Here is a 25,196-nt window from a genome sequence, read left to right as displayed (position 1 = left end):
CCCTCCAGGGCCTACGAGAGGTGGACCTGCCGCGGAGGGAGACCGGGAACGTGCGGCAGAGAGCAAGCCGGCGGGAGGGACTGGATCAGGCCAGCTGGACTGGGGTCCCCGGGCGTCTGCGGGGTGCCGGGCGACGCAGGTGCGGTGCACCTCACTACGGAAGAGGAGGGCTTGCATCCAACCGCGAGCGAGGAGGTGGCTGCGCAGTGCCGCCTGCGCGCGCGTCGCCGTTCCCTCCGCCCCTCGCGCCCCCGCTCTCCAGCCCGCCCCACTCGCCGCCGCGGCTCCTTTGTGCCGGCCCCGCGCCCGCCCCTTCGGGCCCTAGGCCCCGCCCCCTCCGCGCCTGCGATTGGCCAGCCGGGCCGCTAGTGGGCGGGGCCCCGGGCCGCCCCGGCGCGGTATATAGTAAAGGTAGGGCGTGCGGTCCGCCAATTTCTCCGCTTGAGGCGGGCGCGCCGGGGTCCGTTCGCTGTCCGTTTGTCCGTCCTTCTCTCTGACTTTCTCCTTCCTCTGCCTACCTCTGCAGAGGTCACAGGAGGCGGGGGCCGAGCACGCGGCCCCAGTGGCAGCCGGAGCGGCAGCTGCTTCGCCGAGCCCCCAAACCCCTAAGGGCAAGAGGAGCGCGTGGCGGACCAAAGAGAGCCCGCGAGCGGCCGTGCGCCCACCAATAGGTGCGGGCTCGGAGCCGCCCAGCCTGCGCGGCCCCTCCCTCCACCCTCCGCCCTCCGCCCCCGCCGCCGCCTCCCCGTCCTCCAGCTCCTGCCTCTGCCCCTCCAGCGCGCGTCTGGCACTCGGAGAGCCGCAGCGGCAGCGGCGGGTGCAGCCTGCGGAGAGCCGGGCCGGGGCCGCCAACCAGCAGCCCGCGAGGGCGCGCGCCGCACTCACCCACCCTCAGCCCCCGCGGCAGCCGCTGACCCGCCACCATGGCCCGCGGAAAAGCCAAGGAGGAGGGCAGCTGGAAGAAATTCATCTGGAACTCGGAGAAAAAGGAGTTTTTGGGCAGGACCGGTGGCAGTTGGTGTAAGTAAGGGGTCCGCAGCTCCCCACACCCCACAGCGCCTTGTCTGTCCGGGGCGACGCATCCCTGCGCAGGCTCTGCGGACCGCTCCGCAAGCCTCCCGCCGCCCCGGGTGGAGCGGGGTCGGCAGCGGGCGCTGCTCGAGTCGCGCCGGCCTGGGCTGGTCATCCGGTGTGGAATGCGGAGCCCGCAGGTTGGGCGCGGGAGCTTGCCGGGCAGAGGATTATGTAGATTGCCAAGGTCTTGTCTTGGTAATTTGCAATCTGTCCGAGCATCGCTGGAGCCCTTTCCTCCCGGGAACGGGCCGGCTCCGGGAGACTAGATTTGTCTCTCCGTGTAGTCATGTCCCAAGCCCTAAAAAATGAGATTTGAGGCAATGAGAGAACCTCATGGGGGTAATCGGATCGGATGCAGGCGAGGTTGTGTGTTACAGCACCTTTCTAGTCTAAATACCTCAAAAGGCGCGGGTGGTGGGCGGGCGAGCAGAATCCGTCCACACTGCAGTATTTCTTAGCTATGCCCAGAGTTTCCCCAGTGACCTCCCCTAGAGCCATTATAACCCAGAAGGGGCCCAGGAGGCCCCTGGAACATGGTAAAGTCTGGGTGTTTTCAGTGTCTACACACACAGATGCGGAATAAGTAGCGTGGGTTGATTACAGTGAAGGGTTAGTCTAAGAAATAAATGGCTTAAAGGTAGATGGAGCTCACCTTACAGGATTTGGGGCAGCCTGTTGCTTGGCTGGATGGAATTTTTTTTTTCCCTCATTGAAAATTAGATACCTTGTTTTCTGCCTCCCTTCACCGGAAGGGTGACATTTTTTTTTTAAAGGTCATTTTGAAGGGCAGAGTTGTAGGCAGATCTATAATAGAGTCGTGACTGCGGAAGAGAGAGGAGACGGGAACTCCCCCCTCCTGCATCACTGCCCCCTCCTTCTCTAATATCATCCCCATCATCCTCATCAATACCACTAGCACCACCACTGCAACCACTGAGGGAGTCCTGGCTAGGGGCTGATGCAGTGTTCCTATTGGGAGGATCTGTGGCCATCACAGGAGAATGAGTCAGGGAAATAGTGCTTGGCTGACATTTTGAATTGGAAGAAGCTAGAATATATGATTTTTGCAAAGAAAAAAAAATTGCAGCCTTTAGTGGGGCTCTCTTGATTGGCAAATAAAGGGTTAATTATGCATCACACTTCAAGGTTAGTCAAGGTGAAACGGCATTCCAAGATATTACAGGGAAGCAGAGGTATTCCTGAACCATGTTAAATGTGGGTCTTTCAAGTGGTGGCTTTTGGCTCGTATTTTATATTTTGTTTTATTTTGGGGAGCCTGTGTTCTTCAGTGGGATTATTGGCATAATTTCGCATGCATAAAGATAGCTCTCGGTTTTCTCAACATGGAAGCGAAAACCTGAAGAACTCAGGGTGTGTGCAGGGTGAACGGCCCCTGGCCAGGGCGATCTCCTAGCAACTCCTCGTAACTTGAGTGAGTCCTGGGGGTGGGGGGTGCGTTGCGGAACGGATGCACAGGGGGCTCCAACCCTGGTGGTCTGGTCCCAGCCTTGTCACGGGCCAGGGGCTGCCTGGACGCCAGACATATTGTGAAATTTGCCCTCTAGTGTTTTCCCCTCTCATAAAATAGATTTCTTTCCTCATTCTAATTTCAGAATAATATTTGCTTTAGAAGGTGAGGCAGTGTAGGAAGATTTATTCCTTGAGCTGACATTTAGTGGGGCAGCCTCCATTTGTGAGAGAGAGCGCGCACGCCTGTGTCTTAATATTGGTGTCTTGATAGCACATCCCGCAAGGTGCCAAGAGACTGATTCATGATGCAGACATCAGGACTGGTGTGCTTGTCTCATCTTTGCTTCTCTTTTCCAAGGTACAGGTGCTGGGCTAAAAATTCAGGTTTTGCTTTGCGCTAATTTGTCTCCTCTTCTCTGGCAATGTAAGAAACGACAGACCCTCTCTTATCAGAGAAAGTGATAGCAATTGCTGTCTCCTACGGACGAAATGCTACCTTTGCAGCACTGGGCCCAACATGAATGCCCTTGGGACGAGGGCAGGTTGCCCTTGGCTCGGTTTTGCTTATAGGTAGATTTTCACCAAGATGGACGCAGGAACCTTGCCTGTCACCTGCTGGAGAAATGGCAGCATGCAAATCACCTGTGGTTTCCACCTTTTTATTAAGTTTCCACCTTTCTGTTAAGTTAATACAGGCATTGGTAGGTTTTTATTAGGTTTACTGCTGGTACAGGATGCCAGTCTTTCCTTTTGCCTGTGACCCTTTGAAGGGTACTCATTTTTTTTTTTTTTTCTAACTGGAAAACCTCTATATTACTTGCATTTTTTTAAAAGGAAGAAAAGTTGCTGAAGAGTAAAAAAAAAAAAAAAAAAAAAAGCCTCTAAAATTTACCCTCCGTGCCACCCTGGCCGGTTGGTACAATTTGTCTAGCTTTTCTTTTTGAGTAGCCCCTGGTAACCTGTGTTGGTGAGTCCACTGCATAGGTCCTGCCAGATGTTCGTGTTCCTCTAACCAGTTGACCTCACAGCTGTCACTGGGGAGATTTTGCTAAGTAACACCTTGGAGCAAAAGAGAAAAACCCCTCGCTTCTCTTAGGGTACGGTGTCAGGCAGAATGGAAAGGCTGTATCTTCTTCGGCCATAATCCGTGTGCTTGCAAAAGGACTGATTTTTCCATTGCTCTGTTTGTATTTTCAATTGTCACCTCAATTATGTACCTACTTAAGTTGTTAGAATTCGGTATCAGGAGTCCAAGGAACGAGTGTAAAAATGCTCCAGTTGTTGGAGGAGCCAAGTGTGGTCAAGCTAAGAGCACCAAGACCGGGGGGGGGGGGGGGGACGACACACAAAAAGGGAGGTTACACCAGTTCCTTTCTGACTGTGTTATACCAACTCTTGCACCTCTTAGGAGCATTCACTGGAAAAATTTTCCAGATCTCTTGACGTCACAGCCTTACCATTTGCCTACTGCTACTTGGATACAGAATGCAGCCGTTAACCCTTGTCCTGCTGGGAGGCAGTGATTGAGCTGGGCAGCTGTGGTTCTGGATTCTACAGTCTTTCATTTTTCCCTATCTTTGGCTCATGTCCTGGCCTTTTTCCTACTTTTTTCCTCCTTTTTTTGGATAGGGGAGGAAAAGAACTATGATTAAGCATCTTGGTCTTATGTGCATTTGGCTTGTTTTACTGGCGCTTACAGCATGATTTCCCTGAACCGTGTATTTGCTGATTGGAAAGCTGGGCTTTTAAATGCATGCCAGAGGCAACCCAGCTAGTTCCTGGGACAGGGTGCCCACTCTGTCCCTCCATCCCTCCACCATGCACCAAGACACTTCCTTTCAGCGCTCTTTTGTTCTATACTTTGTACCCCCAGGACCCCAGCATTTACCGCATGAGATCTGGAGCTTTTTAGAAGTAACCTAAGGCTCCTTCGTACAGTCCTGTTTCAGACTTGGTAACCTTACGGTTCACTTGCTCCTGTTCTTACGTTCGCAGGGAGATGTTGACTGGCATGGGGCTGCCGGGCGATGCCTAGTACAGCCTGTTACTATGCGGCTAATCGGGGAGATAATCCTCATAGACCAGTAACTGATAGCCTCGTTCCCGTCTGTGCGCTTCGTGGTGCTTAGCTTCTTGTGTTTTCTGCTTTTGCAGCCAGCTCAGCCTACGTCCTGCTTTCCTGCTAGCTGTGGGAGAAAGAAAATGCCGCTTGTCAAGCCAGTCAGTGTTCTGGGTCCAGGCAGAAGATGAAATAAAAATATGCCTGTCATTTTGACTATAAGATTTCCGTTTGTTTCCCCCTCGTTTGATGCCCCTGAAGGAAAACACAGTGCGCTCAGTGCCTAATACATTGTCAGAAGTGGGGTGACAGAAAGGAGCAGAAGAGCTTCCCAGGGTTTCTCGGCATTCATTGCTCTGGCCCAGCATAAAAACTTGCAGGCATTCGAATATTTGAAGAAGCAGCAGGGCTTGGATTGTAGGATTGAGATGTCAGGGGACAAACAGGGCAAGAAAACCTGCGTCTGTCTCTGAGGGAGTATATTGTCATATTTGCGATGTGTTGCGTAAGCACACAAACATGTCCCTAGATTTTATTGGTGATCTTCATGAAAATTTTTTTGTTTAGGCAGTACAGTTATTTCCTGTAAATAATCTTAGTTCTAGCCGAACATTCCTCTTACCCTTACCTCCCCCCAACACACACACACATTGTAATGGAGGACTGCCCGTCTCTTGTTTTTACCCCATTGGGTGGAAATATGGTTCATGCTCTGGATCAGTGTTGGAAAAGGAAGTTCTGAAGACCCGCTGGAGGGGAAGCCAGGAAGGAAGTCCCTTCGTCTCGGAGAAGATTACCCTTCCATTCTGAGTGTGTGACTACATCACAGCCTTGTCTTTCTCTGTGCTCCTTGCAGTTAAGATCCTTCTGTTCTACGTGATATTTTATGGCTGCTTGGCTGGCATCTTCATTGGGACCATCCAGGTGATGCTGCTCACCATCAGCGAATTCAAGCCCACATACCAGGACCGAGTGGCCCCACCAGGTAACATGAATGTGAATAAGTTCAGTTCTTCGGGAGGTAAAATGGGTGTCACTTTTTCACTCAGAAAAACACTTTTCTGAGACTTGTCTGTAATGCAGTAGTAAACCGAGCCTGGTTTAATAGGAAAAATGGGAGCCGCTCACGGTTGCAGTCAGCTCTCCTGCCCGCATTGCAGACAGAGCTCCGGGGGTTGCAGATGTCTTATCTTTACAGCTCTGCAATGAGGGTGAAGAGCCCTGGTCTCCCCTGGCACCCGAGCCTGCACCCCACCAGCTTGTGACTCCCGATGAGGCATCCTCACTGCCCAGTGGGTTGGTTAGTGGGGTCATTACAGGGTCTTTCCAGCTCAGGCCCGTCTTTCACTTTCTTGAGGGGGCTGTGACTCAGATAAATCCTTTAAAAAAAAAAAAAAAACCCACTTCAGCTCCTGTTTTGAACGATTAAGTTATTTTTAGGGATGATGAGAAGCTCTGACATGGCCGATTACTCAACCGAGAGAAGCCATGGCTTCAGGAGTCCGTTCTCCCACCTGCTGTTGACTGAGCTTGACTTAGTTTGACCTTGAACAGCGGCGCATTCTCTTCTCACGTCTCAGTGTTTGTACCCGCTGGCTTAGTATATCGGCTTTGTAGACCCATTTTGCAGTTTCACTGACTCCTTTAGCTCTGAAAACTTGGGATGAACAAGGAGAGGTCATCACAGAAGGAAAAAACGCCGCACACGTGCCCCGCTGCTATCTGGGTGCTGTCACTGTTGAGTGACGTGCACCCCGTGCGCCTTGTGCATGTCCATTGCAGTCACTGAACCCTGGGGAAAGCCCTTGCCCTTAACGCCTGACGCTGACGGAAGGACGGGACAGCAGGGCAGCCGCAAACCTGATCGTGCTCGCTGGCTCTTCTAAACTTCATTGTCAGGAGGACCTAGAGACAGGAAATGTTGCATGAATTCCGGCTTCTTGCATTATAAATGACCTTGAGGCTGCCACTGGGGGTGGCGGTGACATGTCCCCTCTCCACTTTCCCTGGCAACGGCTTCGTAACAGCTGTATTTAGGTGACAGTCTTGAGGCCGTCTTCATGGCACCGAGCCGCTTGGATCATGGCACCAGGTGGCCTCGCTCAAGTGTGGCTGCTTGTCCCAAACTTGTTGTGTCTGCCTCCTCGTGCAACTGTGAAAGGCTCGGAAGAAAATCTTCAGAATATGGAAGTGGCGAACGAACATTGCTCCCTAGCCTCAAGTCCCATGGTCTTCCACTATAAGGAAACCCTGGATAGTGCCCAATGAATTTAGATCTAGGGGATTTTGGAAGTAGGAAAAAAGCAAACATGTAAGTATATAAAACAACTGTAACCTGGTTAATAATCCGCAGTTTCCAGCAGGTATTTCCCCAAAGAGGGTCTCTGGAAAGGCTGAAGCAGAAATTCTGGTAAACCTTAAGTAAACAGGTCGTACGCTGGCTTTTGTGACAGTGAAATCCAGTGTGTCCTCTTCTGTTAGATTTTTATGGTATTGTGAGTAGTCGTCATTCACATTTGTGTAGATCTTTCTATTTTTTTAGCCACTGAAAAGCTGTTCTTTAATCATGATTCCGCTTCATAATAATTCTTATCCTCAAAGCTGAAGAGTCAGGCATTTAACTTCCTCGATATAAAACTGTGCTGCTTGTCTATATAAACTGTGGGGAGTCAGCCAATAAAAGTAAAAAATTTCTTCGTGTTCTTTGCAGAAAGGGCAATTCCACTTTCAAAGAGAAAAGCCTAAGAAAAGAAAAGGCTGAAGTGCCAGACCTTTTAAGTGGGGACTTGGCCAGTGACCTTGCCTAGAAAATCTGTGGAGGTGCTCAGCCCTTCCCGCCCCCTCTTCCAGCCTCCCCCCCGCCCCGTTCCTTACAGCCCCTTCTTAAAAGACACATTCTCAGTACCTATATTTAGTGTCCTCAGCCGTTAGACTGACCTGACAAACCGTCGCTTCTCCAGAGGAATGCTGATGGCTCATCGTGGAAATATGCGTTCCTGTTCTTTGGCCCGAGTCACAGGAAAAGTGCTTTCTCAGCTCTCCCTCTTCCCTGTCCTGCTGCCTGGGTTCTTTGTCTTCGAATGTCTCTTTTTCCTCCTTTCCTCATCCACCACCTTGCCAGGAGAGTCTGGGCAGAGGACCCTTTGCTCTCGCCCTCCCAAGGGACATAACTTTGATTTGAAAATGATGGTGGCCTTGGAGCAGGGAGGCCAGGTGAGCAGAGCCACGAAGTGCAGCCTGGGACTGTCCCTGGGTGCTCAGAGGGACCCTCACTGGACCCTCCTCTTGGGATCTGTCAGAGCAGATCTCAAGAATTTGTGTTTTGGGTAGGCTATTCCTTCAGTCTGCGTACTGAACACATTGTGGAAGAACACTTGTATCTCCAAGCTTCCATATTTGTGAAAGCGAAGGAGGGAAGCTTGTATGTTTCAGTCAGATGAAACTACTGAGCGTGAAAGACTCGATATGTCATTTAAAGATTGGAAGACTTAGTAATGCTATTATTAACGGAATTGGGGGCATGAGTACAGATCCGGCCTGACTGGGGTTTGACTGCGTTTTGCACTCTGGGCACACCTTGTAACTAGATCTCTTCTGAATAACACGTGCAAAGGTGGCCAAATTAAACAGTGGCAATGGTGCGGTACATTTGGGTCTGTTTGTCTGGAATACTGGATAAGCGGATAGGCTGAACAGGAAAGTCTCCGAGAAAGGACTAAGTTACAAAAATGGAAGTGAAATTTAAGGGAGAAAAAAAAAAGGCATCGCTTGCAGTTTCTGGGCTTGAGCCATGGTGGCGTCTCCCCCTATCCTCCTCACAGCGTCCCGTTACTCTGGGACAGTGGTGCACAGATCGCCCCCTCAGCTCGGAGGGCACAGGGCCAGCGCTTCCGCTGCGATAGAAGGTGAAACATACAAATTGTTGTGTCTGTGGGTCAGGAATGGCTGATTATTGGCCACGTGACATGGCTTAATGTAAATATGAAAGCAGCCCCGAGTTCGTAAGCCATTGTACAGCCGTCCACTGCGAAGCTGACCCGAGAAGGAAAAGCAGGAACCTTGGAGCTGGACACACTCCCCACCGTTCCGTGCACTACTTGACCTCGCGATGCCTCCGTCCTCATCTGCAGAATGGGAATAATACCCCGTGAGGATGTGAAGTGACTAGTGCATGTCAGCTGGCGCCCAGGGGAGATTCCCAGCCGCCTTGCTTCCTGCTGAGCAGGTTGCGGGTTGCTTTTACTTTTGTTTTGAAGTAAAGATGGCGCAGTGTTGGAAGAACGAATAAAAGGTTCGTGCTCTTGGGGCGCTGGGGTGGCTCAGTCGGTTGAGCGTCTGACTCTTGGTCTCCGCTCAGGGTCATGAGATCGGGCCCTGTGTCCTTCTCCACGCTCAGCAGGGAGTCTGCTTGAGATTCTCTCTTCCTCTCTCTCTCTGCCCTGCACCTCCCCTGCTCGCGCGCTCTCTCTAAAATAAATTTTAAAAAAAAGGTCATACTCTTGGTGCCATGGTAACCAGATTCGAGGAGGGCGGGTGGGGGGTGCAGACCAGCAGACCACACTGGAACCACTGGAAGTGTCAATTTCATCTTGACTGTAAGAGGGAAATAGCTTGTCTTCCATTAGGGTACAAGGCATCGTAGTTCAAATCTCAGTGTAATTAAGCCAAATTCTTGAGAAATCAGTACATCCGTCTCAGTTGCTTATTTCCTCAAACTATCACACTTGTATTACTCTCATTTGAATTTCAAAGGGAGAATTGGAAACGTTTGGCTTCCTTCTAGGTTGGAAGAATTGTTATTTCAGAGTGCCAGTAGGGTGTTTTTTGTTTTTTGTTTTTGTTTTTTTCCTTTGCCATTTCCATTAGATTCCATTGATTTGTACTCTGTGAGCTGACATGCTAAACACACAGTGCTCCCCGGGCCTGGCTGCCCCTCACATTCTCCCTCCTCCTCTCTTCCCACCCTTTCATGGATCCTGCCAGCTCACTCCCAGAGTTGGTGGCTCTTGATGAGCTAGGATTGGTGGCTGTTGGGATTTCCAGAAGCTACCGTCCAGACCCGTAGTTCAGTGAAGGGTTTAGGGCAGCAAGCTCCACAGATCCTTACTCTCCAGAGTGCCCCAGCCCCGCCATGTGGCGTCAGCAGCTCACCAACCCATGTTGCTATTTCTTCATTTGTAAAGACCAAGATAAAACTACTAAGTTAGCTCTTGGGTACACAGGAAGCCTAATGATTAACTTTAAAATGTTCTTGGGGCCGCAGAAAAATGAGTCCTTTGAGGTAAATGAGCAGAGCAGAGACCTCTGACACCTAGGACTGAGTAACGAATTCCATCCATGGAGGGATAATGGGGAGAAAGTGCTGAATCTGTGTGATTTCTTTTTTTTTTTTTTTAAAGATTTTATTTATTTATTCATGACAGAGAGAGAGGCAGAGGGAGAAGCAGGCTCCCAAGGAGGAGGGAGCCCGATGCGGGACTCAATCCCGGGACTCCAGGATCATGACCTGAGCCGTAGGCAGACGCTTAACCATCTGAGCCACCCAGGCGCCCTCTGTGTGATTTCTTTTAGAGGATTTTGCTGTGCACACTCTGTTCTGGAGGATGTTGTAGAAGGAGCGACGGCCTTGTGGCCTCCGCGTGCTGAGGTTACGCAGGATGGGGCTGCTCAGCGTGTTTACTGGAGCGTTCGCATGACCTGAGGGCCCATCTGACGCAGCTGGGACTACGGCAGAGTTGGGGAGATGAAGGAGAATAGGCATGTCTATTATCTAGTGGCTTCCAACCAGAAAAATACAGCTTTTCCCACATACATGCATGAATAGACATTACCCAATATGTATGATACGGCGTCTTGTTTCAGGTTATTGGTCACTTAGCAGATGTTATGTTCTGTATCTAGACAAGTCAGATGTGCTGTATATGTTTGTTCAGTTTGGCCTTGAACAGAAAAGCTTACTGTAGAATGGTAGGGTTTGGCTCTTTGAAGGGGGGAGATGTGTGTGTGTATGTGTGTGTGTGTATCTGTACACATAGATGTGTATGAGTGTCTATAAAAATCATACCCCCCAATTTTTTAAGTTGCAAATTACTTTTCAACTTGGACTGGATAGGACATCCATGGCATATGTGTACTGTGTGCACGGCTACATTGTGTTTCTTTGCCTTGGGTGCCCTTATTAGTCATCAGGGGTACCCTCCTGGAGGTTTCTATGGAAAATGATGCCTATTTAGAGTATTTGGTCTGGTGACTTAAGGGGTGTATTAAATGACCATACGAGCAGCTGTGCTTTGGGATTCACTTGAGTAACTGTTACAAGGTTACAATGGCCATGTTCTGGTTTAAATACTTCAAACTCACAAGTAAATTGAGGCATTGTAAACTCGCTACATTATAAATCTAATTAGACACAATATACTTCCTAGTGAAAAGCCTTTCTTTTCTCTTTCCTTTCCTTTCCTTGTTTACTTGCTAGTTCCCCCACCTGCTACTATAGTAAGCCAAAACCTGAGTGTTTTCCTCATTTGTTTCTCAAGAGATGGGGGACGAAGGAAAGGCAAATGTAACTATAAAAGGCAACTGCAAAGCCAAAGAGGTGTTTTTTTGTTTTTTGTTTTTTTTTTTAAACTCCAAATCCTTTGTAAAGATGCCATCCTCATTAAAAACCCAGTACTAAAATTTCTCATCCCATTTATGATTTCAGTCCGTTTAGGTAGCTTTATTAAATAATCGAAATGTAATTTAAGGGAAATGGCCCTACCAGGGCAAAGCTGTATAGAACTCAGCATGGTGAATGTCAATTCAAGTTCAGAACACTGGCGAGGCAAAAGGTTATATCTGTTTCCTGGAATATAATTTGAGACCACAAGCCAGTGATTGGGTGTTCTGCTATCTTTGGCCTCTGGGAGTTACCACTGGAAACAAAGCTCATCCTTGTCTAAAGTTATGACTAACAACTTTAAGGAGTAGGCAATGTAGAGAGGGACTAGCTGAAAGTATCCAGTCTCATGTGAACACGACTAATGAGAATGCTGGCCAGCAAGATGGGATTTGTGTAGCCCGGGGAGAGTGTCACAGTTGCAGAAATCTGTGTGGACTCAAAATAATAAATTGCCAAGTCTGATCCCGTTCCTTTCTGTCTCTTCCCGTTAGTCTGAAAATGTAAAGTAAATGATTTAGATATCCCGTCAAGGGTCCTTCATCAGCCTCTTGTTTGTATATAATTGCTTTAGGGAAATTACTTTTGAAGAGAGGAATTTTCCTAATGATTTGGAAAAGATCTCATCAGAGAACTCTCCTAATTAAGATGATCCAGAGAAGAATAGGTGAGGGGATTGATCTCTGAGAGTTTCCAGGAAGAGAACTTCTCAGGCCAGAAGGCTCTGGATGAAGAAAAGGGGAGGCAGAGCTGCTGGGGGATGGAGTGAGAGCTTGCCCAGACATGGGGGAAGGAGAGCAGACATGCTCACGGAGGAGGCTGTGTCCAGACTTGACTACGGGGTGGCTCCTGGGTATTTATGTATGTATGTACATGCTCCAGTAGCTGAGGGTTTAGAGAGAGGAGCTGATGGCATGACTGGAACCCAAACCATGGATGCTTCTTTTTCTGGAAGCAATCTTTAGATTATAAGTTGGGTATCTTAAAAGGATGGTCACTAAGGCTTATGGTAGTTACACCTTCAGGATCCTTCAGGGGCCCCAGAGGTAAACTTCAGCAGGCAGGAAAGCATGGCTGACTTTCCTGGGGTTGGTCTGTCATTCCTGGGCTCCCTCTCCCAAGGTTCTATGTCACTTCAAATGGAAAGGACAGGGCAGTGGCTTTGGCTCAAGGTCTAATCCACCTCAGCAAGTCATGGTATTCTAAGACCCTGCGCTTAACTGTCTCTTTTACTCTTGGTTTCTCAGTCCCACAGTTTCTGATGCTTCTCTCTGTTGAACACAGTCACAATTCTTCAAGCATCTTCCAACTGCATTTCTCTCACATGGTAACATACAGGCTCTGTGGCGCTTAGATTGTGAGCCATACTTACTGAAGGATTTGGGCTCCTGGATGGAAATTGGCGAAAACTGATTCAATTACTTGGTTTTCATTATTTCTTCTTCACCCGATCTAGAGAGAAGCGAGGCCAACTGTATAGAGCTTTCCTGGGCCAGTGGTAACCATTGTGAGTGCAATAATAATGCCTACTATTTCCATAGAGTAGATTCTTAACCATAGAGGCACTTGCTAATGGGAATCACGTGTTTGTCTCTGGGTGGGCGTGAACTTAGTTTTGGCCACAGTTCTCAGGCTCTTGAAAGATGCACTCTCTAGCAGTGCCCTTCTGCTAGTGAGAGCCCAGAGCCCTGACTCAGGGTGCTGATGCTTGGGGGTCCCACACGTGTCACCTGGTCACTTTTAATAGTGGAGAACTTGGACTTGGTAGCTCAAGGGAGTGAAAAGCACTCTGCATATGCCACCTCCTCTCCCTGCTGTCCTTTTTGCTCTGGGAGAGTCTGAGAAGTACATCACCCAGTCCGGGAGATGGAAGCTTGGTCTTCGACTGGCCCCTGGAAGAGAGAATTCAGAAGCGACTGGATCGGAAGGGCTGCCCGGACAGCTGAAGCCGGACACTCACCTTGTGGTTGAGGTCCTACCATGTTACTCTAACGTGATAGATGTTATTAGTCCATTTCTGCCCCCACTCCCACCCCAGTCACACAAAGTACCTGAGATGGATTTCAGCAAACCTGCATAACCGATTTTGAAGGCATTTGCCTCTGACATTTCTGTCTGCCCTGCACGGGCTCCCCGGTGGGCCTCCGGTATGAATGCCCATCAGGCTCCATTCTCTGCTGACTCCAGGATTATTCTAGGAAAACACCCCATCCTCCTAAGTTCTGTAACCCTCTGGCCTTGCGTCTGCCTCTGCCCTTCGCAGGTCCAGGCATGTCACCTTGACTTAAATGTCTAGTTTATAAGTCAAACCAGGAATGCGCCCCCCCCCCCCACCACAGCCTTCCCCATTTCAGTGGGGAGTTCTGTTTTCCATACTTTCTCAAGCATGAAATCCCAATGGAATGTTCTAGTCACTTTTGTTTTATTTTATTTTTGCAGGTATCTGTCATTTTTATTTTATTGTCTCCTTGTGCTATAAATGGTCACAATGCCAATTTTCTAACTTAATGTTTAGAAAAAGATTGTTCAGGGTATACTTAAATTGTGTAAGTCCCACAAACAATTTTCTAGGGTTTGTGAGCATCTAAAAAATATTTTTAATTGTAGTAACCCTTGTTTATTTTTAACAGTGATGATTTTCATAAGAGCAAATCCCACTACTTCCCATTTGACTCCTCTCCATCATTGTTGACAGCTTTTTTCTCTTGGATTCCTCAGGTCCTACATGACCCTTTCTGAGATGGTTCTTCATGTCATTTGTAAAGTCATTTGTCTAGGGCAGCCCCTCTGCCTGGTTCCAGACCCTCACGGTCTGTCTTCATCCCTGTTTTTTCCATTCTTCTAGAGAACTGCAAGCATGGAAGAACTTGCTTGTCAGGCCCTCTAAGCTGGGCCTCCCTCATTATTTAACCACTTTTGAAGCTCAAAGCCATCCTTAATCACTAGAAAGAAGAGCAGCCATTGAGCCCAGCCCCTACCGAAGCCTGTCCTCCAGCCTCACAGAGGGTGCTGCTAGATAGTCACCGTTCTCTTGTCATCACTTTAATTATGTCCTTGTCTTCATCATATCTGCATCACTGCATCACCACTCTCAGCTTCTGACTCCCCAGAGCAGTGGTTCTTAACCCAAGAGTGCTTAGGGAACCTTTCAGGCTCGGTAGAGATTCTCGAGTCCCATCAGTAGCGGTTCTGGCTTGGCAGGTCTGGGGTGGAGCCCGTGCGGCGGCAGGTTTAACGCGCCCCTCGGTGAAGGTGGTGCTTTGAGGGGCCGCGGGGATGAGCCGCCTTCTGTGCCCAACACGAAGTCTGGAGTGGGGATTAGAATAGGGTTGTGAGATTTAGCAAATAAAATACAGGACGCCTAATTAAATTTGACCATTAGATAATTGATTTTTATATTGTGGATTGATTTTTATAGAAGTATGTCCTAATACTACACGAGACATACTTCTATAAAAATTAGATTCATGGTTTATCTGCAATTTAAATTTAACCAGGCAACTTGGGTCTTACGTGGCCATCTAAGACTAGAAGGCAGTTGATCAAGTCTCCACCCATCGCCTCTGTGTATAGGGCTGTGTGGTGGTGGTCAAATATCTAGCTAGGAAACCTTGTGATGGCAGAGGCTTTGGAAAATTAAAGAATCTAAAACGTTGGTTAAAGAATGAAAATTCGAGGTAGTCCTACTTGGAATTTTATACTGGCAGACACTTGACTTTTGGAATGGAAAGCAGGAATGGTAACTGTACATAAATCCCAGTTCATCCAGTTTGGGTTAAAGACCCAAAGAAATATCTGTCGAGTAGCCTTGAGTCTTGTAGAGTTTGGAATGGTCATCACCTCATTACAAAAAGTATAAAAGCCCTCTGTGCTCCTAGGCTTACATGCAGTTAGGGAAAGGAAAGCCACCTGCAAGAAATGCTAGCTAACTATGCGGTTTGTTTTTAATATGAGCATATGGAAGTACTGGAAAGATAACAGGCTTTGGAGTACAGCGGACATGGGTTGAAATTCTGGTTCTACCACTTCCTCTGTGACCTTGGGCCAAGCACTTAACCTTTCTGTGCAAGAAGTTTCATTCATAAAATGGAGATGATGCCTATCGTGAAGTGGTGCTGGGTAAATGAAATGATATATGATAGTAAGACACCATCATTGGTACTTACTAAATGCCAGAGAAGTGATTTCACGAGAGAGCAAGAATTTAACCCATTCTTTTTAGTAGGTGGGATTGGCGAAGCATGTTTGCACGTGGAGAACCTGCTTTGAATGATCTTGCTTGACTACCTTCCCGCTAACGATTGGCCATGTTGTTCTTTCTGTCTAGGATTAACACAGATTCCTCAGATCCAAAAGACCGAAATTTCCTTTCGCCCTAATGATCCCAAGAGCTATGAGGCCTATGTGCTCAACATAGTTAGGTTCCTGGAAAAGTACAAAGATTCCGCCCAGAAGGATGAAATGATTTTTGAAGATTGTGGCAGTAAGTAGACTCATTTTGGATGTTGTGGTTGGTTAATTCTGATTTCCCATTTCTATCTGTTATTTAATGATTGAAAGATACTCTTCAAATAATTAAATAATTGAAGTCTGGCGATATTGAGAGGACAGTTTTTTTTTGTCTTTGTTTTTTTAAAGCAAGGAGACTTTATGGTTTAGGCTTGGAAATGTGATGGAAGAAACAAAGTAGCCTCAAGTATTATGATTATCTGCATTTGGAAAGTGTCTTGCTTAATTAATTAATTTATTTTATTTTTTATTTTTTTAAAGATTTCATTTACTCACTTGACAGAGAGAGACACAGCGAGAGAGGGAACACAAGCAGGGGGAGTGGGAGAGGGAGAGGGAGAAGCAGGCTTCCCACTGAGCAGGGAGCCTGATGCGGGGCTCGATCCCAGGACCCTGAGATCATGACCTGAGCCGAAGGCAGACGCTTAACGACTGAGCCACCCAGGCGCCCCGTCTTGCTTAATTTAAAACACTCCTGGACACGTTTGCTTTTTACCGCTCACACTCGAAGACCACAGTTACAGTTATGGTTCTCTTACATCCATTGATTTTGAGAAACACAACTGTTTATATTTCCAGATTTCTGTGCCCCGCCCCACCCCCTTCGGAAGAGTGTACAGGACCTTTCTCTCATTAGAATGGCTACCTGGCATAATTAGCTACACTGATACGGATAAAAGATGAGTTCTGGTTGGGTAGAGACCTTCCTAGCTCCTGGTTGGGATGGATAGTGAAATTTCTCAGGCAGCTCAGCATTTCAATAAGGAATGGTAAAGGAAGGGCGGCTCTTGGATTTATTGACCACTGACAGGAACACACATCCTCCTCCTCGCTTCCTGGAGTATGCATTGTCCAGCCATGTTTTCAGACCTCCTTAGACAAGATCTCTATCTGAGTTACCAGGTGACATCAGTCCTTCTGACTCAGTTCAAGCATTTACCAACACCAGCTCTTCATGTGGCCCTGTTTGCTTGATCATAATATGGGGTGAATGGCCATTTTAAGTCATTCTGAAAGGAGTAATTTAGAAGAAACATTTTCACTAGATTTCTCTCATTAGGATTTCAATAAGGTTTTCATCTTTGCGGTAATTAAAAGGCCTGTATGAAAGGTCATTAGGGTGAATCACTTCCCTGGAGAGGGACTGAATGGAGGCCCTTTACCATTTAAAGGGAAAATAGTTATTTTGTGACCTTAGAAATATATGTAAATTATGGTATTTGCTTCAGTTTCCTGCAGGATGCTTTGAATTAACTTTGAATTCTCTATTTCTTGTATTCTTTCTCTGGCTTTGTTACGAGGTATGAATCAAGAATACTGCAATACAATTTTTTCAGTTGAACAAATGCTTATAAGAAGTCATAGCTCCCAAAGGCAAAAATTCAAAAAAAAATTTTTTAAAACCTTGAACGGTGGCTGAAAAGAAAGAAAATAATTCTTTCTTTACTCTTTAACATGCTAATTAGTGGCAAAGACAGTGGCCTAGCAGTGGCCAGGCAATTCTGACCAAAAACCTTCCAGTTCTGAAAACTATTGGCAGTCCTTTTAATTTGCCTTCTAATCACAGTGTCCCTGTTAATGAGCTCAGCTGGTGACAACCTGTGTCGATGAAGCTGCTCATGACAGGCGATCGGGTTTCCGCTCGGTCTCCTAAATAGCTGAGTCATCCATTATTTAAGGGAAGAGAAATATTGCCACAGACCAAACATCACGTGTGGATCATCAAGTACTAGGAAGCCGTGGTGTGGGACCATAAATAGCTATTGCTGGCGGTAAAATACCTTTTTAATGTCCGTGAGGGGACCAGAGAGGGTTTGCTGGAAATCCTTGCTTAATTCAGACCGAGCACTAAATGCAGAACACCGCAGGCTTGGAATGGGTACTGTGAGAAGGAAGAACACTCCCTTTCCTCTCTCAGGGGCGCTCAGGGAATCGTGGGTACAAAGTGAAAACGGTGTTTTCTGTTTTCAGATGTGCCCAGCGAAATCAAAGAACGAGGAGAATTTAACAACGAGCGAGGAGAGCGAAAAGTCTGCAGGTTCAAGCTTGAGTGGTTGGGAAATTGCTCCGGAATAAACGATGAGTCTTATGGCTACAAAGAGGGCAAACCATGTGTCATAATAAAGCTCAACCGAGTTCTGGGCTTCAAACCTAAGGCAAGTCCTGTTTTAAACCCTAGAATGTAGAAGAGCTTTTCTCATTTGGATGAAACGGCTAATTGGTGTGAGGAGAGTCTGTCTGTAAAGAAGATTTAAAGTATACTCAGTGGCGACTTTGAACCCGGTCGGAAGTCGAAAAGTTCAAAAACTTCTGTATCTGCCTTGAGATCCTTGAAAGTTAGGTCGTTTATCTCATTTCCTAAAGTGAGAGAAATTCTGAGGGGCAGAGCCATGGCGGCTCTGTTCTTAATACTTCTGTGATGTTCTTCTACAACGTGAAGTCTTCGAAAATAAAAATAGAAGAAGGGATTTTCAAATTTAAAAACTATCTGCATGTACAGTCTCACTCAGGTTTTGGTACTCTTGGAACCCAAGAGTACTTTTAAAAACTTGTCCGGTAATCTGAAAACACAGGTTTTTGTTTGTTGGTTTGTTTTTACTGGATGACGATTTCATTGCAAAAGTAGAAGCTGATCGCCATTCAGGTTGAGCTCTGATAACCGTGGTGGTGGCTCTGGGCGTTCTCGCAGCCGGGTGGATGAACGTTCCTTGCGATCACCGAGCGGTGGCAGCTTGCCGTCCTTGGCCGGCGGGTGAGACGAGAGTAATCGTTTAAGAGAAGGAAACGCGTATTGGTGTTACCTCTGCTTTCATAAAACCGGCTACTCCGTGTTCTCCCTCAGGTCATGGGAAAGAGAGCCGTCCTTTTCCCTGAAGCGAGGCTGCTGAGGGCCCCCGGTCGCCGCAGGGCCCCCGGTCGCCCTCGGACACAGCACTTCCGAGTCGGGTTTTCCATTCTGACAGGGATTGACCACACAGTCTCTTGAGTTACAGGAACAAACTTAACCTCCTTTCTGGAATCTGGCTCTTTTGGTCATTATTCTTCTGCCGCGTGCTCTTGACTTGTTTCCACAATGCTTGTTACCCAGGAGTCTCTTTAAAACAGGTAATTGATGTAGCGACGAAAAGTTTTAACTTAACTGGAGGAGGCCTCAGAACTCCCTTCCGGCCACCCGAGGCGAAACTGGGTGGGTGTGCAGGATGGATGGAGGCCTGGCCGGCAGACGTGGACGGCCCTCCTGCAGAAATGAACGTATCCCTCTCTCCACGGAACTGTAATCTTCTTTCCACGGAAGTTAGGATAGAATGGAAGAGAGATGGTGAGAACCATTATGTCACCCTTAGAGTTGATACTCGGATTGCCCAGGAGCTCTTCACCCAGACAAAGCAGCTGTTTGGCCGTGGAGGGGGTCGGTGTGGTGGTCAGAAGGAAGACGAGGCCTGGTCTCTGCTCTCTGAGGCCCTCACTTGTGGTGATAGCTCTTCATAGGGACTGAGTGATATTTGTCCGTCACCCCCAGCCAAGAGGTGGTCCTGTTGTGATTCTCATCTCTACCCACATCTGTAGAGGTGCCTGCCCAGTGATGACTTCAGCTACTCTTTCTTTTCCGTCCTTTTTTCCTTTTGTCTTTGGTCTCCACTTGGTTATCCATCACCGCAGTCTAATCCATCACCTCACCTCAAATCACGCTCCCCGTCCCCCGTTTTGTTGTGAGAATTCTTTCTGTCCGAGGTTGTGGTACTCCAGCATCTTGATATGCCTATTTCCTCCTCACCCTCTGAGGATAGATTCTGGCATTTTCTCTCCATATCTTTAAAGATAAATCTGTTGCTGGTAGAACATTCTAAGAGAGTCAGATCTTGATCATTTTCTTGTATTTTAAGAGGGTCAAACATATTAGCTCCTTACTGATACAGAGAATTGCCCTTTTTCTCTGACTTTGGTTAGATGGTCTCATGTCAAGACCCACATGCTACGCTGATCTGAGTAAGCAAGCAAGTGGCTGTCTTTCCAGGGAAAGGTGTTCATCACACCTCTTGTGGGATGGATTTGAGCCAGCGCTGCAGAAGGGAACCCTCTAGATGTTTCACCACAACGATAACTTTGAGAGTGTACTCTGGGTCCCTTCCATGGAAGGGGGCTGCTGCCTTGAGGGCACTTGCTGTCTTGAGCCGTTTTACGTATTGGACTTCCTTCCCTGAATTGGAGATGCTCCTTACCTGGCAGAGCCTCTGCTGGAAATTCAGAGATTCAAAGAAGAAAAAAAAAAGCCTACTTGAAGAAGGCCTGCTGGAGGGAAAAGGATGGCATTATTTTTTCATGGAGGAAAGCCCAGGTTTTATAAAAATAGAAATGTCAACCAACTTTTCCATCTAACTGTTATAATCGTAGCAAACGAGGAATGTTGTGCTGGGTTGGCTTTCTGCTGGAAACGTGGAGTATTTTTCAGTGTCCTGGAGGAGAGCTCGTTAGAAGTGCCCTGTAGTGCTGAGCTGCTTCACAGCTTACTTGCGGCCTCATAGAACTTGGGCACTTATTTTTATTTCAACCAAAGTCCCAGCATGGATTGGTTAGGGGAGTCATTCGTTCTGTTACCCTGTTCTGTTATTTCAGTTGACTTTTCGTGACCAGTGTGTACTTGTTTATGTTACAAACTAGCTTCATTTTTCAGGAATATAGAAAATTACTTGCACATTTATTGACCAGTGTGGGCTCTTATTTTTAGCCTCCCAAGAATGAGTCCTTGGAGGCTTACCCCGTGATGAAGTATAGTCCCTACGTCCTGCCGGTCCAGTGCACTGGCAAGGTAAGGAGACGCTTCTTACTGAGGGTGGTGGGGAGGGAGGGCGGGGTACGGGCGAGACTTTTCAGTTCGAGGTAAAACTTGACTATGGTAGAAGAGAAACGTGGCTTCCGGGCATTAGTCGCAGTTGAGCTGTAGCTGTATGGGGTTAGAACATCTTAAGAGAAAGATATAACAAGGCTAAAACCACATGTCAGTTTCTCTACCAGAACAAGAAACTGAATTATCTGAATTTAATTAGCGGGAATATTGGTTTATAGGATTGAGAGGTGAACTCTATCTAGCCCACACAGTGCTTCTCTGGCCCACATGGTGTGTTCAAAATTGAAGGCCAACTTTTTTTTTTTGTTTTTTTTTGTGTGTGTGGGGGGGGGGGGTTGTTTTTTTGTTTTTGACAAAAATGTGGTTTTGGCTTCTCTTTAAAAAATAATGAAAAAATAAAAATAAAAATAATGAAAGATAAGGTAATAGTATGTGTTCCCTTTAGATCTAAAAATAGGTTCCTAGTGGACTGTTCACAGAGAGGGCAGAATAAAGAAAGGGAATCTCTACTCAGTGCTGTTCTATGTGCGCACCAAGAAATGAAATGGATGCAAGAAAGTGAAAGGCAGTTAGACTTTTGGAGGGAATATGCTGAAGTACCATCCACTGGGCCCCCACCAGTGGATTTGCAGGTGCCTTTCTAGGTGTGTTGGCTTTGGAGAAATGCTTGGTTCCACTGGACCACCACCAGTGGATTTCTGACTTTCGGTGGCGGGTGCCTTTCTAGTGTTGGCTTTGGAGAAATGTTGGGTTGGCCTTTGCCTTCACTTTGTACAGAGAACAGTTTGCGTTTATGTGCACTTGCCACGGCTGCCAGGGGTTAGACTGAGTATGTGCTGGTTGCTCTCGTGTGAGGAACCATAGGGGGACCCTCCCGTGGTTAGCGTTCAGCTGCTTCTGGGGGGGCTTTGAGCGGGGGGGTGCTTTGAGCGGGCGTGTCAGGGGCTCACTGGTCTCCCTGCAGCAGCGGTTTGCAAACTGCTCTGTGGGACCGAGAGTGTCGTTTGTCAGGGCAAGTAGTGATCCAGGCTGCAAGCCGTTAACATCTCATTTCCCTCTGGCTTTTAGCGAGACGAAGATAAGGATAGAGTTGGAAACGTGGAGTACTTTGGACTGGGCGGCTACCCCGGTTTTCCTCTGCAGTATTACCCCTACTACGGCAGGCTCCTGCAGCCCAAGTACCTGCAGCCGCTGCTGGCCGTACAGTTCACCAACCTCACCATGGACACTGAAATCCGCATCGAGTGTAAGGCGTACGGTGAGAACATTGGGTACAGTGAGAAAGACCGTTTTCAGGGACGCTTTGATGTAAAAATTGAAGTTAAGAGCTGATCACAAGCACAAATCTTTCCCACTAGCCATTTAAAAAGTTAAAAAAGATACAAAAACAAAAACCTACTAGTCTTGAATAAACTGTCATACGTATGGGACCTACACTTAATCTATCTGCTTTACACTAGCTTTCTGCATTTAATAGGTTAGAATGTAAATTTAAAGTGTAGCAATAGCAACAAAATATTTATTCTACTGTAAATGACAAAAGAGAAAATAAAAATTGAGCCTTGGGACGTGCCCATTTTTACTGTAAATTATGATTCCATAACTGACTCGTAGTAAGCAGTGTTTCTGGCCCCTGAGGACCGCTGCCTTGTGTATTCGGTTTAGTGTCCAGTATTTTAGGTGCACACTCTGGTCGTTTCTCAAGCCATGTTTTATCGTATCTGTTTTCTACTTTATGTGAGCAAGGTTTGCTGTCCAAGATGTAAATAGTCAATGGGAATAAAACTGGCATGGTACTTTTTATTTTTTATTTTTTTTTTTGGTTTGGCTCTTTCAAAAATAATGGCCCATCAATGAGCATTTTTAACACACTCCATAGTCTTTTCCTGTGGTGTTAGGTCTTTACTTTTTGTTTTTTGTTTTTTGTTTTTCCTGGGGCTGGGGGTGGGGGTGGGCTGTCATGGGGGAACTGCCCTTTTAATTTTAAGTGACACTACAGAAAAATAATACAAAAAGGTGAGGGGTTGTGTTGTGCTTTGTATTGAATGCCGTCTCGACATCTCTTCCCTTGTCCTCCAGTACGTTCTGAAGCTGTATGAGATCTGGATCGCCTGTCACTTGGGCTGGTGACAGGCCTAATTCATTTGCTTTGTACATTTTCCTTTACTTTTCCTTTTTTCTTTCTCTGGAGGCATCATATGCTGGTGCTGTGTCTTTATGAATGTTTTAACCATTTTCATGGTGGAAGAATTTTATATTTATGCAGTTGTACAATTTTATTTTTTTCTGCAAGAAAAAGTGTAATGTATGAAATAAACCAAAGTCACTTGTTTGAAAATAAATCTTTATTTTGGACTTTATAAAAAGCAATGCAGTACCCCATAGACTGGTGTTAAATGTTGTCTACAGTGCAAAATCCATGTTCTAACATGTATAATAATTGCCAGGAGTACAGTGCTCTTGTTGATCTTGTATTCAGTCAGGTTAAAACAATGGACAATAAAAGAATGAACACATTCCTCATGTGCGTGATTCACTCTCGTCTAAATGCTCCAGCCTGTGACTTCTTTGCTTTCTCTGCTGCTAATTATCCAAGATCTTGAAGAAATACTGAACCTGAAAGACAAACACATGAATGAGTTCATTAGTTTACATGGAAATTCAGCCTTTTCCACTGAACAGAGGCAGGAGCTGAGCCCCAGAGCACACCCCTTCCCAAAAGAGACAACAACTAGGTTCATCGGAGGTAGAGACTCACTCAATGAGGTTTTAGTTCAAAGCTGAAGTTTAAAAGTATTTTGTGGTATTGACTTCGCTTAGTTTAGAAAATGTGAATTTTTGGTTCCTGCTAGTGCTTTACTAGGTTGTTTAAAAAAAAAAAGGGCTGTAGTTGTTAAAAAATGAGGTTAGGTTTGAGGTTCAGTACATTAAGGTTCATACCTTGCTTTTTGGTTCGTGGTTCGGCCTACGTTCGTATTTAGCCATATTTAAAAATCAGCCTTCATGTGAAAGAAGACAAAAAATGAGCTTTCTGAGAAACATTCTCCGGGTACAACTGAGCTGAAGGTTTAGTATCACATAAGCAACGTGGGAAATACCCAAACCAAAATGCTAGCATCATGTTTCTGGAAATGGAAGCCTGTCACAAAGCCCGTGCAGCTGGAGCTCAAGCAGAGCCTTCCTGCCTTCAGGCCGGCCCCAGAGATCCCTGCGGTGTGAGGCCGAGATGCGTCCTGCTCCTGGAGAGACTGACGCGGAGGCCCGTGGTCATGTGTGCCACGGCAGTAGCACTTTCTCCTCCCACCGTACTGCCTGCCTCACGTTTATGATCCTGCTCATCTGCTTGTCTTGCTTATTCTTGAAAAATACTACCGGAGACTTTGCCATTTCTGGACCAGCAAATTGTGTGATGGCAGATTAATACCAGAGGAGCAATGATTCCATTTGACAACAACAACAAAACCAGCAAAGGGAACTATGGAAGGTGGCGCCACAGCTTAGCTGCAAAGGTTTAAGGAGCCCTCCTTAACAAGGGAGGAAATACTGCCGCACCTGTAAACTAAAAACCTACCTAAACAAAGCTGGGTTTCTCTGAATGTCACACCCACACTTCTAGAAATGGAACGTGTCGTTCCTATAACAGAAGATGGTTTATCTTGCTGAAACAACTCATTTTCCAGGGTGTAGATCAGTCTGAAATGTGGGGTTTATAAAACAAGAAGGGGGATGGCTTTAGGTCTGGGGAAAGGAGTACACAGATTGGGGGATGGGAGGTAGTTTGCCTTTTTGAGGCTGTTCTAAGGTCACAGCCTTAGTCAAACAAGCCACGGCTTTCCTATGTACGATCCGAGCCACTGTGTGTGTGGCATAGTGTGTGTGAGTATGTGTGTGTGCGTGCTCTCTATCACCTCAAGATTCCATCCAAATCTTGCCTCCCCATATCCTGTCCACACTGCACCAATCCAGTCCCCACCCGTGAACTGTAGGGTTACATCACCACTGGGAGACTGGAATGGGGGCTGCATTCTTCGACTCAATAGGTATTTGTTGACTGTCTACTGGGTGCCAAGTACTCTTCTAACAGCTGGGGGATAGATCCACGAGGGAACAAAACACACAGACCTGTTTTCTTTCCTCGCAGCTCGCATTCTAGTATGAACTACTGCATGTTTTTGGAACTCGTGCTTCTATACATTTATCTTCTCATCAGTTTATTCCATCCCTTATTAGATGACCCATTTTTTTGAGTGTAGGGATGGTGCCATCTACTTCCTCTGTGGTGTTCTGATCACATCCTACAGAGAGGTTTTCACACAAGTCCAAATACTTAATTCCTCACACTGAATATAAAGGAATGAGTTTTTTAAAAGCAGTGTTTTTCAAAGGTAGGCCGAGTACCACCTGGAATCAAAAGCATTGGAACGATCACTGAGCCGAGGAAAAAGGAGTCTCTGTTTTTTTGTTTTTTTTCTCCCCCCAATTCATCACATTTCCAGAAGGCGAGTTTTGGTGCCTTGCTAGCACGTCTTCAGCCCAGGTTAATCTGCCTTTCAATTAAAGGGATACAGGCCTTGGGCTCA

General features: G+C 46.8%; 2 protein-coding genes across 5 annotated transcripts in view; one reads left to right on the top strand and one right to left on the bottom strand.

Moving 5' to 3' along the window:
• The first annotated feature begins 451 nt into the window (after positions 1 to 451).
• On the top strand, positions 452 to 23,135 carry ATP1B1 (ATPase Na+/K+ transporting subunit beta 1). The gene is made up of 6 exons (XM_035010888.1): positions 452 to 1,020; positions 5,460 to 5,588; positions 15,589 to 15,744; positions 17,742 to 17,926; positions 20,497 to 20,577; positions 21,685 to 23,135. Exons 1-6 carry the CDS (start codon positions 924 to 926, stop codon positions 21,946 to 21,948), a joined length of 912 nt encoding a protein of 303 aa, XP_034866779.1. The 5' UTR covers positions 452 to 923; the 3' UTR covers positions 21,949 to 23,135.
• NME7 (NME/NM23 family member 7) overlaps positions 22,270 to 25,196 on the bottom strand; it is a 273,460-nt gene continuing 270,533 nt past the window's right edge. For all 4 annotated transcript variants that reach the window (XM_035010884.1, XM_035010887.1, XM_035010886.1 and 1 more), the window contains one exon: positions 22,270 to 23,232. In XM_035010884.1, coding sequence (XP_034866775.1) covers positions 23,200 to 23,232 — 33 coding nt within the window. In that variant the 3' untranslated portion in view covers positions 22,270 to 23,199. The remainder of the gene's footprint in view (positions 23,233 to 25,196) is intronic.

Source organism: Mirounga leonina, unplaced genomic scaffold (genome assembly GCF_011800145.1).
Source record: "Mirounga leonina isolate KUSES-001 unplaced genomic scaffold, KU_Mleo_1.0 Mir_154, whole genome shotgun sequence".
NCBI classification, from domain to species: Eukaryota; Metazoa; Chordata; class Mammalia; order Carnivora; family Phocidae; genus Mirounga; species Mirounga leonina.
This window is presented reverse-complemented; position numbering and strand designations above follow the sequence as displayed.